This window comes from Lates calcarifer, linkage group LG2 (assembly GCF_001640805.2).
Source record: "Lates calcarifer isolate ASB-BC8 linkage group LG2, TLL_Latcal_v3, whole genome shotgun sequence".
NCBI classification, from domain to species: Eukaryota; Metazoa; Chordata; class Actinopteri; family Centropomidae; genus Lates; species Lates calcarifer.
The window spans coordinates 10,843,169-10,860,432 of record NC_066834.1 but is presented as its reverse complement, the minus strand read 5'-3'; the positions used below and the strand labels follow the sequence as shown (position 1 = coordinate 10,860,432).

General features: G+C 40.9%; 1 protein-coding gene across 3 annotated transcripts in view; it reads right to left on the bottom strand.

Annotated features, from left to right (window-relative positions):
- lrp4 (low density lipoprotein receptor-related protein 4) overlaps positions 1 to 6,332 on the bottom strand; it is a 105,589-nt gene extending 99,257 nt beyond the window's left edge. For all 3 annotated transcript variants that reach the window (XM_018683327.2, XM_018683328.2, XM_018683329.2), the window contains exon 1: positions 6,005 to 6,332. In XM_018683327.2, coding sequence (XP_018538843.1) covers positions 6,005 to 6,065 — 61 coding nt within the window. In that variant the 5' untranslated portion in view covers positions 6,066 to 6,332. The remainder of the gene's footprint in view (positions 1 to 6,004) is intronic.
- Positions 6,333 to 17,264: the final 10,932 nt, after the last annotated feature.

Genomic DNA, 17,264 nt, shown 5'->3' with positions numbered 1-17,264 from the left:
CTGCTGCCTATTCAAGCATAAAGCTTTCAGCTGGCCATTCATTTCCAAGATTCATTGGACACCCCCTCCCCAAAAAATGACAAGGGGACAACTGTCCCACACTGAAAAATTGTTCAGATGTTTCTATTGCCCAGAGATAAAAGTAATCTCCAAACCATATGTTTGTGTGTGTGGCCCACTGCACAGTTTAACCCATTAGACACGCTGAAAATATGGCAGCACAAATTCCCTTTCGCCCCTCAGTAAAGACTGAACCCATACAGACACTAGCATCAGACAAATGTCTTCTTTTTGTCTGCAAAGAGGCGAGACAATACACAAGAATAAGTGGCTTATTTTTAATGCATGGCTGAAACCACATTCAGGGACGGAAGGGGGCCTTTCATCACAGCAATCTCCTGAAGCCTCGATCATTTGACACTTATGTCTTCTTCCAAACCCCCCCCCCCCAAGTCAGAGTGAGAGAGGAGGAGTGAAGCCACTGAAGAATTAAGTTACTATGGATCTGTATGTGCGTGTCCTTCAAAATGTCTTTGTGTCCCTGCCCCCCTCCACTGGTTGTGCTCAGACAGCGAGTCTCCAGTCCTGCTTATCTTTCTGTCCTCTACAGCAGACCCCCACTGAGAACCACAGTTTATTACAGTCTCCAATAATCTGCAACCCCCAAGGAACTTCATACTACATGGCCTAAAAAATGACAAACGTCCCTTTCAATACCAAACCTCTGTGGTGATGTAGCCTGAATTCATGTCATAAAAACTTTAAAAGACAGCAGACAGTAACAGTATCACAGTACATTTGTTGTAACAGTGATGTCATTAGACCAACTTGCACCCTGTAGGCATATCTGTTGTGTTACCTGAGGTTTCAGATTTAGATTCAGATTCAGAGAAACTTTACTGTCAAAAAGTGACAGGAATATTTCTTTGGGACTATTTTTGTTAAAAACAAACAAGAAGTTTTCATTACGTTGAAAGTAAGATTTTTATAATACACATTTTAAGGTAAAATCTCGCTGGTGCTACCAGCTCCAGAGGAGAATGAACTGCAGTTATGCAGCACATTGTCTTTCATCCACCCACTCATACTTACACATTCATGGTAAATTGCTCTACCACTGGGAGCAATTTGGGGTTTAGTGTCTTGCTCAAGGACACTTTGTCACGTATACTGGAGGAGGTGGGAATTAAACCACCAAGCCAACAAGTAATTGCCACCCCCTCTACAAATTGATCCACAGCTGCCTGCTGACCCAATGCTGAATGATCAACAAGAAAACTATATATATCAGCCAGAGTTGGACCCAAAGGTTCATTTTCATCAAATGCATCTTAATTATTTTGACTTTTGTTTGGTCAAAGATCAAGAAGCTAAACAGCACTTTAAATTCCCTCAATCGTCAGGTCATTAACATAAACAAACACACATGGCTTTCTCTCATACTCCTACTACTGTGTAAAAGCAGCAGCAAAAGCAGTGTAACAGGACTAAAGCCATTGACACTGATCTTTTCTGTTGTTACACCACCATCCATTGCTTAACGCACTGAGGGCTGCCAATGGTTGACTTTGTTTGCTTGCTCCTGTGCTCTCAGAGCTGACATCTGTGACATATATTAGTGCTGTGAACATAATTGAAATGGGCCCTGGGGCCGTGGCATCATGTTCTGAAATCAGAAACGGCCCCAAAGACGAGAGCCCGGGGGTCTCTCGCAGAGGAGGCCGGCCTTGCAGGGAGAGAGTCAGGTGATTTATAGGGAGGTGGGGGAACATGAGTAGAGGTGGGGGGTGGGGGGATATGAGGTCTGACATTTATCCATATGTGAATGTTGGGGGTGGGGGGCTAGGAATCAAGTAATCATAGGTTACCTCCAGTGCTACCTTGGAGGTGCAATTCCATCCCCTCAGCAGAGACACACAAAGCACAGTGGGGGTATCAGGTGGCCCACTCTGCCTTCCCCTGGTGCAAGCAAGAGCCTGGCCAACACCAACCTAACCAGCTAGACCAGAGGAGGGTACACGAAAATCACATACACTACTCATCCAGCAGAACAGCTCCAGTCTCAGATCCATTAATGAAACTTTTGCCCTCCTCCTCCTCCTCCTCCTCCTCCTCCTCCTGAAGTCCCCAAAAAGCTTCAGCTTTGACACAAAAGTCACCAGAGTGAAAGGTGAATCTGCATATATGCCAAAATAATCAAACCTTGCCACGAGGAAAGACAATGGGGTCCCATTTCACAGACATGAGCCATGGCCACATCCTCCAAAACCACGTACCCTATCAGAGAAAAGTATCGTCGCCTGCAGAGTGGAATCTGTACCAAAAACAACTCATGGCGAGCAATAAATCTGTCTGTAGGCTGAGTTATTCGGAAATATCAACATTGCGACACCATTAATACCAACACAATTACTCTGAGGACACTTAATCAAATGTGGTGTTGGAGCTATTTTGCAAGACAAAACCATAAATTTACATTCTAATGCTCGCTGGGTACGCAAGACCACGCCTGCGGGTTCTCTGAAAAGGCCACTAGTGAGAGTGTGTGTTAGTCCAGGATGAGGAGGGCAACGTCAGGGGACTAATCAATCCAACAAAGGGATACAAGCAGCAGGGAAGGGCACAGAGACCGGCAGCAACCTGAACCACAGTGCAGGGCAGTATAGCGAACACAAGGCCAAACTCCCCACTTCCCCCTTGCCTCCCTCTCTCTCACAGTTTGTACTGTACACTGGTCTTACATCTCGAAGTTTCTTCTTTCAGTCTCTTTTCTGAGGCTGACATTTGATGCAACCTTTTTGTACTTGACAGTTTTCAATATTCAGTAACAAAAAAGTACTGCAGTTCGACATCCATCCGTACTTGTATTGTGATCAATGGGCCATTATTAGTAGATGTCCACCTAGACAATAACCATACTCATAAAAATATGGCATTTGCTCTGCTATTTTTCCCTGAAGGTTAATGTTTTGTATTAAAAGTGCACTACATTTTTTTATGTTAGCAAAGGCGCTCTTTATCTCAGGTGCAGGAAAAATGTGTTGCTTTTTCTTTTTTATATCATTTTAAACTGAATACCCTCCAGTGGGACAAAGCAAGCAATCTGAAGGTATAGCCTTGAGTTCTGCAAAACTACAATGGACTTTTTTATGATATAAGTAATCGCATGTTACAGCCCACCTCTTTTCATAGTGTTTTACTTCTCATCATCCCTTTTCTTTTCTTCTTCTCTGTTTGGCTGCAGCAGATAAAGCCAACCAACCCAATTCAAAGAAGGACATTTTTGGACAATTGCCCAGCTGTCAGATTCACACAGCAGCACTGTCTAGTCCAGCTCAGTTCTGCAGGAGAGGGATCATCACTTACAGTGAAAATTTCATCCCAACCACACTGGATTATGGATTTATCTGAATGACGCTCTACTATAAGCACAATTGAGATCTACTATGGAGGGATGCTTTTGATGCAACACCAGAGGTTCAGAGTCAACCTGTGAATCCAATCAATAGTTGATTAGTAAATGAGGAGGGTTCAGTTGAGTGGGTGAGGGGCAGAGCTGTCCCAGAGCACATCATTAAAGTGTGTAACACACTCTCCAACACGCCATTAGTCCAACTCAGCCCATTACCGCAAGGCCACCAGACTTAACTGAGAAGGCATATTGACCTGACACACATGTTGGAGACACACACACACACACACAGTCAGACTCATAAATCATAGCCCTGGGTCATCTACTGTCAGCTGGGACTGGCGGCTGGCCTTTATAGTACCATACTGTACACAGCTTAATAAATGATAACCTTAACCACTTTTTCATCTTTCCACAAATCCCATAATGTATATTTTAAAATGTAATATGTCACTTTGCCAATATTTGTCACCAATACTGCCATTTCAAGTCTTGGCCCACTAGAATTTCATCTTTCCTTTAAACATTTTATTTAGTCAATTAATTGTTTAAATATATATTTATCTATGTTGGGTTTTTTATGTATCCTGGAATTTCCCAACCACTGGATAGCTGTGGTATGAGATCCTGTCTTTGAGAGCCACTAGCCCTAAAATAATATCATTAGTGCATGTCTGACTGTCAGTGTCACATGAGGGTTTAAATGCTATTTCAGAGGCTTTTCCATCCTGACAAAAATGAACCTCTGAGGGGGGAAAATGTTGTATTTAGAATTCCTGGCATGAAAACGATCAAATTTAAAGATCTTGAATTGAAATTTGGAATGAAACACTATACATCACCAGGTTCAGCACCTCAAAAAGTCACTGACATCGCAAAGCCAGTGTCAGCTGAGCTGTATGTTGTGTGACACAATGGAAAATGCCAAAAGCAGCACCTCACATCCATGCACAACAGACAACGACGTGTTTAAGACATGATACAGGCCTGGCAGACTTAATTGCTTTATGACAGAACAAGTCCATAATCAAAAGAGCACAGCCCCCCCCCCCCACACACACTTTATCTGGGGCGGGGCGGGACGTTGATAACTACATCTGAAAGGATGAGAGACCCAACTATAAATAGGATGTGGATCATCTGTGGTTGGGGGGGCTTTTGTTTTCAACTGGGATATTGAATCTTATCTGGCTGACATTTTGGAGACAGTCTCCTGGTGACATTTAGGAGATGTCACAATTACAGCAACCTCCTTTTGAGGTCCAACCAGCCAATTACAGATGTAATTTTTCCAATCCTGTCAGGTAAATCTTTTCATGTCATGTCATAGGGCACGGCACCCATGTGTGTGTGAGACTGTGTGTAAGACTGTGTGTGTGACGCTAAGCCCCAGTATGTGTGTCTGTTTAGAAATAGCTTCAATAGGGTCCCTGCATTCCAGCGGCTGTTCTAACATGTTGTAAATACAAGGTGTTAGAGAAAACATAGGAAGGGGGTGGTGGAAATCATTCTATTACAAGGGCTGCTGGTAGAGGGGGGGGCACAGGATGTAGGTTATCATAGATAAACAACTCCATTCACCTGCAATCAGAGCACAGGGCAGTGTGCCTGGTTATTTTAAACTGAACAGAAAGATAAGGGCTGCATCCACCAACACAGCTGTCATATCTGGAGAATTTTATTTTATTTAAAGTCAGCGGATAATCTGCATAACAGAGACAACAATGTGATTTGTTTTAACAAACTGCACAGAACTTTCTAGCAGCTTATAAACCACGCAAAGGCGCACAATCCATCACATATTCTCTTTCACACATTTCATGTTTTATTCTCAGCTTCTAGACATCTAAGACAAGCCATGGCTTAGAAAAGAATTCTAACTGATAAAAGATGTGGGGTTTTAAATCCCATATCAGCTAGGACTGAATGGCAAACTGCATCAATGTAGAGATGTGACAGGACATCAGGCATACACTCAGGCATACCCATCATACTGTAATGCACGCAGACCAACCTTCTCATAACACCAAAAGCCACTTACAAAATCTTCCATAAACTCATATAATTACAATTCAATGCATTACAACGCACTGTATAAACCCATACGATTCCAACTGCACGTACAGCTGACATACAAGATAAGTGGGGTACATAGTGCAAATAAAGCTTCAAGATAATAATAATAATAAGCGCCACAAGTGAAAATATGAAAATAAAAGCAACATTTTCACAAGTTAAATCAATAAAATGCGATGAATAGCTGCAGATCTGAGAGCTCGGAACATCGGCTTCAACACTTGCACAAGCATGTTGTCAAACAAGATTCAAAAAAAGAATGAACGCGCACACTCACACACATTTTCCACTAGAGTTTCTATTTTAACCACCTAAATTGCGCTCTCTAATAAGGGGGAAACTTGGCTGCTGAGTTTAGATGTCTGAATGTGCGAGTCAAACCACCACAGAGCTGATAAGGAGGGAATTAAAAAAAAAACCTACTACTACCAAACACCGGCGGTGCAAAAAATACCTCCATTCACCTCACATGCAGTTTCGAGTCCACTTAACAACATTAAACGGACATTTTCTCACCTGGAGTCTGGTTGAGCAGTAAAGTTATCAGGGCTCCCCACAGCAATGCGGCCAGCTGCATCTTGTACCCCGCTTTTCTCTCGCTTTCTCCGGGCTTCCCTTCTCCCTTTTCCCTCTTCTTCTCCTCACAGTTAAATATCAACGGGCTTCTGTTAAGAGAAGACGCTCCTGGTTTAACGCTAACTTCATACCATGACTGACTCTTTAGCCCCCTTTCTCTCCCCGGCCTCCTCCGCCTCCTCCTCTTGTGTGTGATAACGCGACAAAACCGGGATTAAAAAGTTAACTCTGAGGGGAACAGCTCGGCCACGGTCTCCAACATGTTGTGCTCTAGTTACCGACGCTGTAGCTACCAAAAGGAGCTGTGGGTTGTACCAAATACACGCTATGGGGGAGCAGGTTCTGTTTACCGCGGTGTTTTTCATCTAAAGGTGGTCTCAAATTTTCAACCGTGACAAATTATTATGATGTTACATAATAGAAAATACAAAACAAACTCCAAATATCCTTTATTTTCTTGTTTTAATACGTTTTATTTCCACCCCTACCTATACGTCCCCATCCTTCAAGAAATTGTCTCGTCCAAAATCTCTGCTCTGGTTGTGTCATTTCTTAAGTTACAATGTCTTTTAAACGGGGCTGGTGGTCAACAAATCAAGGGAGAAATTCCGACAGCTTCTAAGCTCTTTGTGCCTTTCCTCTCAAAGCAGGAAAAAGTTCTTATAACTTTTTTTTTTTTTTTTACCCCCCTCACTCTGCCACTCTTACACAACGTGGGTTAAAGAGAGGAATAGGACGGGGAAAGCTTCTCTTTGTCACTCATGTCAATGGAGGCAAGTAACGGAGTAGTGGTCTCCACAGTGGGGTGTAATGACCATGAGGTGATTTTATTATACAGTCATTATTCAGAACCAAAGATTTCACAAAAAAATTACCAGAGGGGTAATATGGTTATATTAAAATGTAATTAAATCTTAAAAGGTCACTGTGGACTCATGCTGTCCTTTCTTGGAATTATGAGAAGTTCCTAAAGGGATTATACTAGTTCATATGTGGAGTTTAACTCAAAAGTCAGTGCAAGCTCATTATTAACTATGACACACAGAAGGTGCGAGATCCTATAGGAATATGACAGTGATTTTGACAGACATAAAACAGCTACTGAGACTGGTATTTACAGATAGTTACTTACAGACTAGTGCCCAGAAGAGCATTATACTGATATCAGGAGTTTAAAAGCATTATGCATTAGCATTATGTCATATTATAGTACCATGATTTCACTGATAAGTTCATTTGACACAGTGGAAGATCAGTAGATAGATAGACACTCAAGTAAGTAAGCTAGACACAAAATAGAATAGTCACAAATAGTGAACAAACAGCTCAAATAAAACAACATAATACCATATACCAGCAGAATAAATAAAACAATAATGGTAAAAATTTAGTACAGGACTGTTATAGTGAATTGATGCGGTTACCTTATCTTAAGCATACCATCTAATTTTCAGTCCTTCTAAATGACTGAATGACAAGCATGTGCACTGCTCCACAGTCTACATATTCATGTTTATCCCTGTAAAGGAGGTTTTAGGCCTCCCTTCCTAATTATGAGGCAGCTTTAGCTGGGATGTGAGCTCCCTCGTCTCTAAACAGGGCATCATCATTCAGCACACGCCTCCCCTCCACTCTCCTATTGAGCATCCATCAGACTATTACATTTCATCCCAATAAAAGTGGTCTGCGCCATCACTTATTCATGGTTTGATACAGAGCATTTTAATGAACAATGCTTTGAACAAAGAACTGTATTAGCCCATGAAAAATCATAAAGACAAAGAACAATTGTCAGTGTTTGTATTCATTATGCCCTCAAACTCTATTCCTTAATGTAAGATTCCATTACAGAGAGACTAAATGAGAGACACAAATACTATTACATACAGTACAATGACACATTAAGTCTAAGGATAGTATCAACAAGGATATGGTTTATTCATTATTAAGTTCCATAGGCACCATCTAAGTCACCTAAGTCACAATTACTTTATGAACACTTTATGAATAGGACATTATCAGGGAAAAATACAGAGCTGTAAGTTTGTTTTATTTGACAGCTGCACTTACTGATGGCAACAGCACAAACTGTGGCCTGAGAGTATTGATCAAATCACATTGTATTAATGAAAAAACAGTGTCATCTAAAAAGCTATTATAGGGTGTAATGACGTTTAACAGCTATTACTGAAAAAAAAATCCAGCCCTGAATAGTATAAAAATGAATTGATGAAATTCTTGAGGATTTTTATTTAAATCCTAAAGACCTCAGTATGCCCAAAATGAAGTGCACTGTTGATCATCTCATCTCTAAAGCCACTTTTCACACAGCAATGGCTGCATCCAACAATTTCCAACTTTCCTTTTGATTCTTTACTCAAATACTTACTTGCTTTTTGCCTTGTAACCCAGTAAAACACCAAGAATGTGTCTGAGGAGAGACTACAGTTTGGCACTACAAAGACAGGCAAACACAAGGTTCTTAATCAGAGATCGGGGAGGCGCTGTGATGTAGCCACAGCAGGATTTTCACCTTTGATTGTGGCCATTGACAGTGTGTATAAACACTTTTGCCTTTACATGTGGTGGGATGACACGTTGTGTGAACCAGTCCCTCTTCAGTATGCTGAGGTGTTAATACAATCATCACTACAGATGTAATTCTCTTTAGGAATATTATACTGGCACCATAAGTTACAGAGACCGTTAAGATGCACTATGAAGTAACCATAACCTCCTATGAGAATACTGAATGTGACATACTTAAATAAATGCACATCAGAGCTGACAGAGCCCAAACTTGTGGTTTTGAGAGTATATGGAATTAAAGACAAGATGAGTTTTACATATTTTCCCTCTGTGTGCTCCCACTGCTGGTTGTGACTGAGCAGTGGGTTGATCCAAGATCAGGACCTGGACCCGTTGCAGTCTGGGCAGCCGGCCTGCCTGCAGTGAGAGCGGATAGCAGCTGTGGCCCCTTTCAGCTCCCATCCCGTCTCTGGGTGAAGAGATGGAGACATTTAATTATAACCTGTGATTAATGTGTCCGCAGTGGGCCAGGAGTCTGTCTGCGCAGCACCGAGGGCTTTCGTTCAGGTTTCAGACTTGTCTAACACACACACAGACACAAACACTTAAACACACACATACACTGGGGATGACTTTGTATGTTCCAGCGCACACTGTCTCAACAATCTTATTGAAAAGCCTTATCACTTTAAGTGCCAAAAAGTCACACCATTTCTCTTCACTTTTATATTCTCTGTCTCCTTCTAAGACACCACTGGTATCTCACACCTTTTGGTCAGTGCAGCATATGGCTGTCAGAAGTGTGTATGTGTGTGTGTGTGTGTGTGTGTGCGTGTGTGGTGCTAGGAGAACAGCTGTGGGCTTATCACTTTTAGCTTCCGCTGATAAATAAAGAAGTACGCTAGGAGATGAGGAAGCTGCTACAGATAGAAGATCAGGCAGGTGCTGGAAGTTTATTTTTATTTTTTTGTTTCTTTATGTGTAGTTATCTTTGCATGTGCATATGTGAGTGTGTGTGTATATATATCACACAGATATGACCTTCCCTCTCCAACAGTTGCTTGTATGAGCATTCCTCTGTAAGATTAACACAAGATCTGATTAATTTCCTGAGCATCTTTCTTTCTCACACATACTCTCTCACATATACATACATATAGTTAATGGACGTTTATAGCACTGCAGTAACTTGAAACACACACATATGTATCACACATATAGTATCGCAAATTATATATATATATATATATATATATATATATATTCACTGAATAAAATGAGCAGTTTAATCAACAAATTACTATGGTTGTCTTAAGAAAATGCTTGACTTGTTATTTGCCGTTAGAGTTGGAACTTGATGGCATTTTTTGAATCACGATTAAATTAGTTTTTCAAATCTAAATCTGAATCTTTCAACAAGTCCTCCAACCTAAATAACTGTGTAGGTCATTTTTTCCTGCCCTAAGATACCACCCATAGAAGTGTACCATTGGCAGGCATACCGGACCTTCATCATCATAGTAACAATGATAAACACATGTTTAAAGTTGTGGAACGGTCACAGTTTGGTTAGGTTCAGGCATAAATCTAATTGGTCAGGTTTAGGAAAAGGTTGTGGTTTGGATTAAAATAAGTACCTTAAGGTTAGAGGACATTTGACATCATGGTTACAGCAATAAACACATGGTTAAGACTGTGGATCAGTCATGGATAAGAGAAACAACAATGACTGCTGGTTTTACACAAGAAATGAGTGATTTGATCTTGTGAGAAAGTCCTGTGTTTTGTTGATCCATCTATCCACCTCAACCTCCTCCTAACATTGAATTTGTTGCTCTTTAATACTATGCCACCTAACTTCCTTTTTATCTCTCATCATAGTTTATGTAGTTGCTAGGTGTTGCATAACAATAAAACATAGATATGAATTATAATAAATGACCTATGAGTTCATTTTCCACCAGAGCCCAGTCTCCTTTTTAAGTTTTTTTTTTTTTTTAAATCTATTTACCCAACAATTTTAAAGTCCCTTTTAAAGTCCAACTTTGGTGATCCCCGGTGCAGTGTGGGGGAAAAAAAAAAAAGATAATGTGCCAGACGGCAATTATAGAGAATAAGAACTGAGATATTAATTAATCTTTTAACGATTAAACCTTTAATTAGCAAGTGATAATTTAGGATTATTAATTATTATTTTTTTCAGTGTCAAATGATCATGTGCAATGTGAAAGGAGTCACTCACAGTAACAAACCCACAAAGAATTATCACCAACTCAGCAGTTGTATTTTAGCCTTTTAGCCTCTTGTAGCTTGTTGCTTTTAGTCATATGGTACATTTATTCTTACCAAATTACAGCTAAAATGAGAGAGGCTATTGGATTCATCAACTTGAACAAGATCACTTCAAATGGATGCTAATGTTACTCTGTGTCTGCTGGATGTGTAAATAGCCCATTGCTAACATGATAGCCATGACTAGTGTTGTAGTTCTTCTGGCCCCATGGGACCAAAAAATATGAGTGCAGCTTTAATGTGTGTGTTTTTTTTTGTTTTTTTTGCCTAATTGGCTAAATTAGACATGCTAAACCACCAGAATGGTTCTTGAAACATTATAATGCTGACGGTAGTTTTTTTTCCACTTCCTGTCTCCCTCTCTTCTCTCTCTTTCTGTTTCTCCTGGCCATGATGTAACCAGAGACACCCTTATTAAAATTAGCTGGGGAACCCGACCACACCACAGTCCACATGGCCAGAGCTGGCTGCTGTGCCACAGTCATACCCACCATACACGCACACAAACACATGCACACACACACACACACACACATACAGAGCGCCCTGCTGTGGTGTGGTTCGGAGCCCAGCAGCCTGTTCTGTGGCCCGTCTAACTACAGGGCTTTTCTGTGTGAGGTTTATTTTCGTGGACGCTCTGCTCTCTCCATGTTCTCTTCATACAATGGACTCGTTTACATGTGGCCAAAATCAAACACACGCTGACATGGATTCAGGCTTTCGCCTCGCTTCGTTGTTGGCCTTTCAAAGCATGGAGACTGGGTTTTGACCGCAGGTTTGTCCTCGGTCGCAATCAAAAGGGCTTTTATTCTCAAATGGATCCAATAATTACTTGTCCTTTTAGTGTTTTAAAGGAGAATACTGGTGTTAATCAGAGCTCACAGTCCATATATTTGTCCTGCATTCCTCAAAGGTCAGATGTCAGTGGAACACATGCATGTCAAGTTGAACTCTGCACAAATTTCCTTTGTGTCTACAACTAAATTTGCATATTGTGGCGATCACAGTGACATGAAATTATTTTGTTTGGAATTTTTGCCACCACAAATCCTGACAGAGACTGAGTCCTTGGAGAAAAGGTTGGGGGCTGGTGGGTGGATGACTGAGTTACAGTTTACGGGCAAACACTGTGTGCAGATACAAGCAAGTTAATCCTGGACTGCTCACTCAAACTTAGACACAACACCACTTTCACCTGTTAAAATATCCAGTCTTTCTTACTGGGATTTTAATTGAGTTTTATGCAAACACAACCTTGAGTACATTTTCCAGGAATCAGATTTCTGTTGACATCTTTCAGTGTTAGTGATTAACATCAGCAGCAGGCGCAAGAGAGATTTAGACATGAATGTACATAATCTACACAAGTAAACACACACTTGTTCCTGCAGGTGTACATAATGTGAATGAATCTGTGCGTTCACACGCAGGTAAACATACGCACATTCCTCTCCAGCACAAAGTACACACACTACAAAACCCACCTATACAGGCTCACACACCTGGCCTGTTGGCATCAGGTCTTAAAACCTCATTAGAAAGCCATCAAATCTTCTATGACTCACAGAGCCGGGGGCGCCGCTGCTACCAAAGAGGCCCCAGCTCTGAGGCTCCATACCCAGAGGGAGTGCACTGAGGCCTGGGTTGAGGAGAGGTGAAGCTGGTGCAGCTCTGGAAGATCTGGATGGGGCTTTCTGTTAAAGCCGCTGAAATGGAAACAGAGGCCAAGAGCTTTGATATGGCTTTGTGGGCAGAATTATCTCTGAGGGCGAGATTAAGATTTTAAAGCAGGATAAATTGTTGCTAATCATCCGGTGCCTTCACAAAGTGTCATACTGCACGCATACATGGATCTCATGCACACACACACTATGCTATATCTGAAATGATGAATCCTCTGAGGTCCTGTGGGGAAAATGGATTCCAAACAGAAATTAAGTTAAAATGCAGGGGCGTTTATAATTTGTATGATATGTGATCTCAGTTGCCAGCATGAGTTACACAGTAAACATCGAAAAATGTCTACATAAAACTTCATTAGACTGGTTGTTGGGTTCAAATTTTCAAAATAAATGGCTATGTTAACATTTGTTTCAGCAGCTATATGTGACAACAGTTCAATCAGATACAACATTAAAACCAGTAACTGGTTTTAATGTTGTGTCTAATCAGTGTACATCAGTATAAAATAGGTCCTAACTACAGTACACATTGGAATACTGTTAAAAAACTACTGTTGAGACAACAAAATATGTAACCTAGTCATGTAAAAAAAAAAGGGGGGGAGGGGGTTTAGCTAAATTAAACCAGTTTTAACCAAGACTCATGGTTGTCTTCTGATCCACAGATCACAGATGTGGAGCTCAATGAGACCATAAAGAGCAATTTTTAACTCACTTTGTTAATTTACTGTTTCAATTGTTTGTTGTTTGTTTACTTCTGGGTCTCTGTATGATGAGATTTAACAGTGGACGAGAATTCAAAGATGGACTTTTCGCTCAGTTCTTGTGTTGAAACAATTTTTAATTTGCATTAATTCTGTTCAGATCACAAAGAGTCAGCTCCGGTACAACAATGTTTTTCATAACGGCTTGTGGTTTGGGGCAATAATATAATAAAGCATTGTGTGTTGCTATTGGAAGAGGTATTTGGTTAATGTAGAGCAGCTTGTTTGTTCGTTGCTGGCTGGACGGCCTGTGGAGGGCTGCAGTACAAATCCAACTGGCTGAATGCGTCACAGCCCCGACCACAAGGAATGGGACCAAATATTGACATCCAGCTCTGAAAGCCAGAGCTGCTATAAAGCTCACATGTTTACCGTAGGACCGCTGGTGATTTAGTGTTCCTGCATCCACTGGGCTCCACCCAGGGGAGTCGCTAGCGTTGGCCTACCCGTCAGCCTCAGCTACATCTCAGCCTGTATCACCCCCTCAGTAATGCAGCGTTATCTGAAGCTGCCAATGATCCACTTCACAACAAGGATGTTGACTAAACAGAGCCCACGGTGTTAGTGTTACAGTATGTGTATATCTGTGGAGAATCCCCCGTCACTCTGTAAATATATTTGTCTTCATCTGTGATGTTTAATACATTCCAAACGTTATTTTGTAGTATTGTAATTTACCCACGTTCCCCTAACCTGCCTCAGCAATGCTAGGTATTATATTAGGTGTGGATCGTGATAGCAAAAGTTCAAACAAAAACTACCAAACAGCACAAAGGACATGGGAATGTGTTCTGAAGCATATCAAATGTTCTTTTTTCCAAAGGTTTTGATTGCACTTAGGGGATTTTGGAGCTTTCAGGGGATTCTGAAGGTACTGCACATGAAAAATATCTCAATATTCTTTCAGCAGAAGTGAAGATTTAGCTGCTTTTATCACTATAGGGGTGAGGTGTATGATTAACATGTGCTCGCACACAGGTGACATGATCCACATTCCTACTCATAGTTTCACACTGTTACACTGATCTACATGTGGCAGTAATGCGCTAACAAACACGGCGAAGGAGAAGACCGCTCCCAACACAGACATACACAAACCAGGGTTCAAAATGTTCAAATTGGAAACATGTTTGTCAGACCTCAAGGATACAAAAGGATGTGTGCTGGTGAGGAACATTGTTTACAAGAAAACTCCACAGTGCAGCTTTAAATCTTTATGTTTTATCTTCAAGTTGGCATTTCTATTGAATGGATGGACTATTAAGAGAAATATGACTTGTTACTCTGTCTGTCTCTTCCAACTCTGTGATAACTTAGAGTATGTTGTGTTTCAGGGTAGCTGATGACACAGTCCTGGTTTTGATACTGACATATCTTTCTGCTTTAATTACCAGAAAAACGACACATAGCACTTGTGTGTATAAGATATGTGGGTGCTACATTGTGACCCATCCCATCAACGCACCATTATACACTCATGTGAGCGTCTGACAACAGAAATGAAAAAATATTTCAGTGACACAACATGGATTATGTGACATACACCAATCAACCATAACATTCAAACCACTGACAGGTGAAGTGAATATCACTGATCATTTCTAACAATGTCATGTCATGCTGGGAAACCTTGGGTCCTGGCTTTTACTTGAATGCTACTTTGGCACGTGCCACGTACCTAAACATTGTTGCAGGCCAAGCAACCCCCCCATCCATGGCAATGACACTCCTGGTCTGAGACAGCTCAAGGAACACGACAAAGAGCCCCATCAGATATTTGTGGGATGCACCAGAACTAGCCAGATCCATGAAGGCTGGCACAAAGGTCCTTGTGCCAGATGCCACAGTACACCCCCAAAGGTCCCATGTCCATGCATTGAAGGGTCAGGATGTTTTTTGGTGGCATGAGGGAAATCCACACAATATTAAAGTGGTTTTACAGTTGTGGTTGATCAGTGTATAATGACATACAAAATGATTAAGTGGATTTTTTTTGGTTGTGTTCAAGGCAGCTCTAGCACCCAAAAAGAGGACTCAGAGTGGTGGTGATAATATATTGTCATGTAACATATTGTCACTTGAACACATGAAAGTGTTAGACTGACACGTTTAATATTTAATCTCTTTTCCAGAAACTCAATTTTCATTCTGCTTACTGTGGATAGATGTCCAACATAGAAAAAATGTTGCAGGTTTTCAAATACATCCACATCAGTGTGGACATATAGCCTGCTCTCTGCTCTCTGTTGATAAGTCAAGGTCACTGAACCCTCAGTGATTTCCTTTGCATTTAAAAATCAATGCCTTATACACAGAGATGTACTTTGGGGTATGTGTGAGTGTGCGTGTCCTTCAAATCACACACTGATTGATGTGCATTTGAATCAAACCCGTTTTTTGTCCTGTTTGAAATTCTCTGCCATCACTGATAACAAAGCTCTCGCAGAATCGCCCCTTTCACATTGCAACAAAATGACAGGTCAGATGCTCAACAGGGTGTAATTACGTGACAATTTCCCTCATACACATGTTCCATCACAAACACAAAGCTGGCTCTCCGCTGTGAAAATGCCCAGGAGTTCACTATATATAGATGTCTTTTCTATCGGCCCGTCCACCGCTGCCTTCTCTTTGTGCTCCTCAGAATGGAACTTGTAATTGTGTGCCGCTTCTTTTTGAGGCAACAGCACTTTTCCCCCGCAACAGCTGGAGAATGACGGTCCACACAAAGATCACACACATAAAATCTAAAAAACACACATGCAGTGTACACCAATATGTATGCATATATGTGTACAGGCATGCATGTGTACACAGAGAATCCTAATTTTCTGCTTACAAAAGCTTTGAATCCTCTGGGGCTTATAAAGGCTTGTTGGGTTTTTGTCTGGCTTCTTCAGAATGTCTTCTACCTGCTCAGATTTTCTTTTAACCTTCAAAATAACAGATTGCGGTACATGCAGGCTTCCATGCAAGCTTCTTTTCTTTAGGTGATATGGGTAGAGGGTGGGGCCTGCAGCTGTGTCAATAGGCTACCGAACAATCCTAAAGCGGCCTCAAAACCATGCAGACTACCTTTTATGTTGGCCTCCTGGCTAAAAGAACGGCCTGTTTACACTTTGCTCTTTATAAAAAGTCTTACACCTGTGTTTGGGGGAGTGGGGGCGGGCGTGTACAGCTTAGTGTAAAGGTGTGTGCTTGTACCTGTTGAATGATGAGCAGCACCTGTTGTGTAAATGGACCCCTTGAACTTAGACAAATCCTCTGGCACAATTAGTAAACGGTTGGAGTAACGATGGAGGAAGAGAAGAAGCAAACAGCTGCTGCAATATAAGAAACTTTGATTTTGGAAAGTGGATGAACTGATGAATTGATATAAAATAAGGAGTTTCCGTGTCAGCAGAAAAGCAAGACAGGTGGATCTGAAACTTTAAAATGCTCTTATATCAGTGTAAATAAGTGCATGTTAGAGGACTTATTAGCAATTCAATATTAAATCAGAAATGAGAATTGCACTTTGGTTTATTGACAAGTTTGAACTATTTATAACTGCACAAACAACATTTCTTATAAAGATGTGATACATATGTTCTGTTCATACACAATGATTGTCTTTAGTTAAGAAAATGAGCTCTTCAAGTTAGACACTGATAAACATTAAATTAAAACTCTTTTTTTTTTTTTAAGTTCAACATCATCTAACATGGGATAGAACATTTGAATGCCCATTGAACTCAGTATCTCCAAAATTATTTTAGAAAGGTGGTGGAAGCATTAATATTACAGCAATTAACTCAGCCATAACAGAGCCTACCTATAATGTTTGAAACTTGAAATGCAGACATATCGAGGGTTAAGTCCCAAAAACATAATAACCTAAAGTTTATGCTGACAGTACTCATTAAACACCAAGAGAAACAACTTAATAGCAAA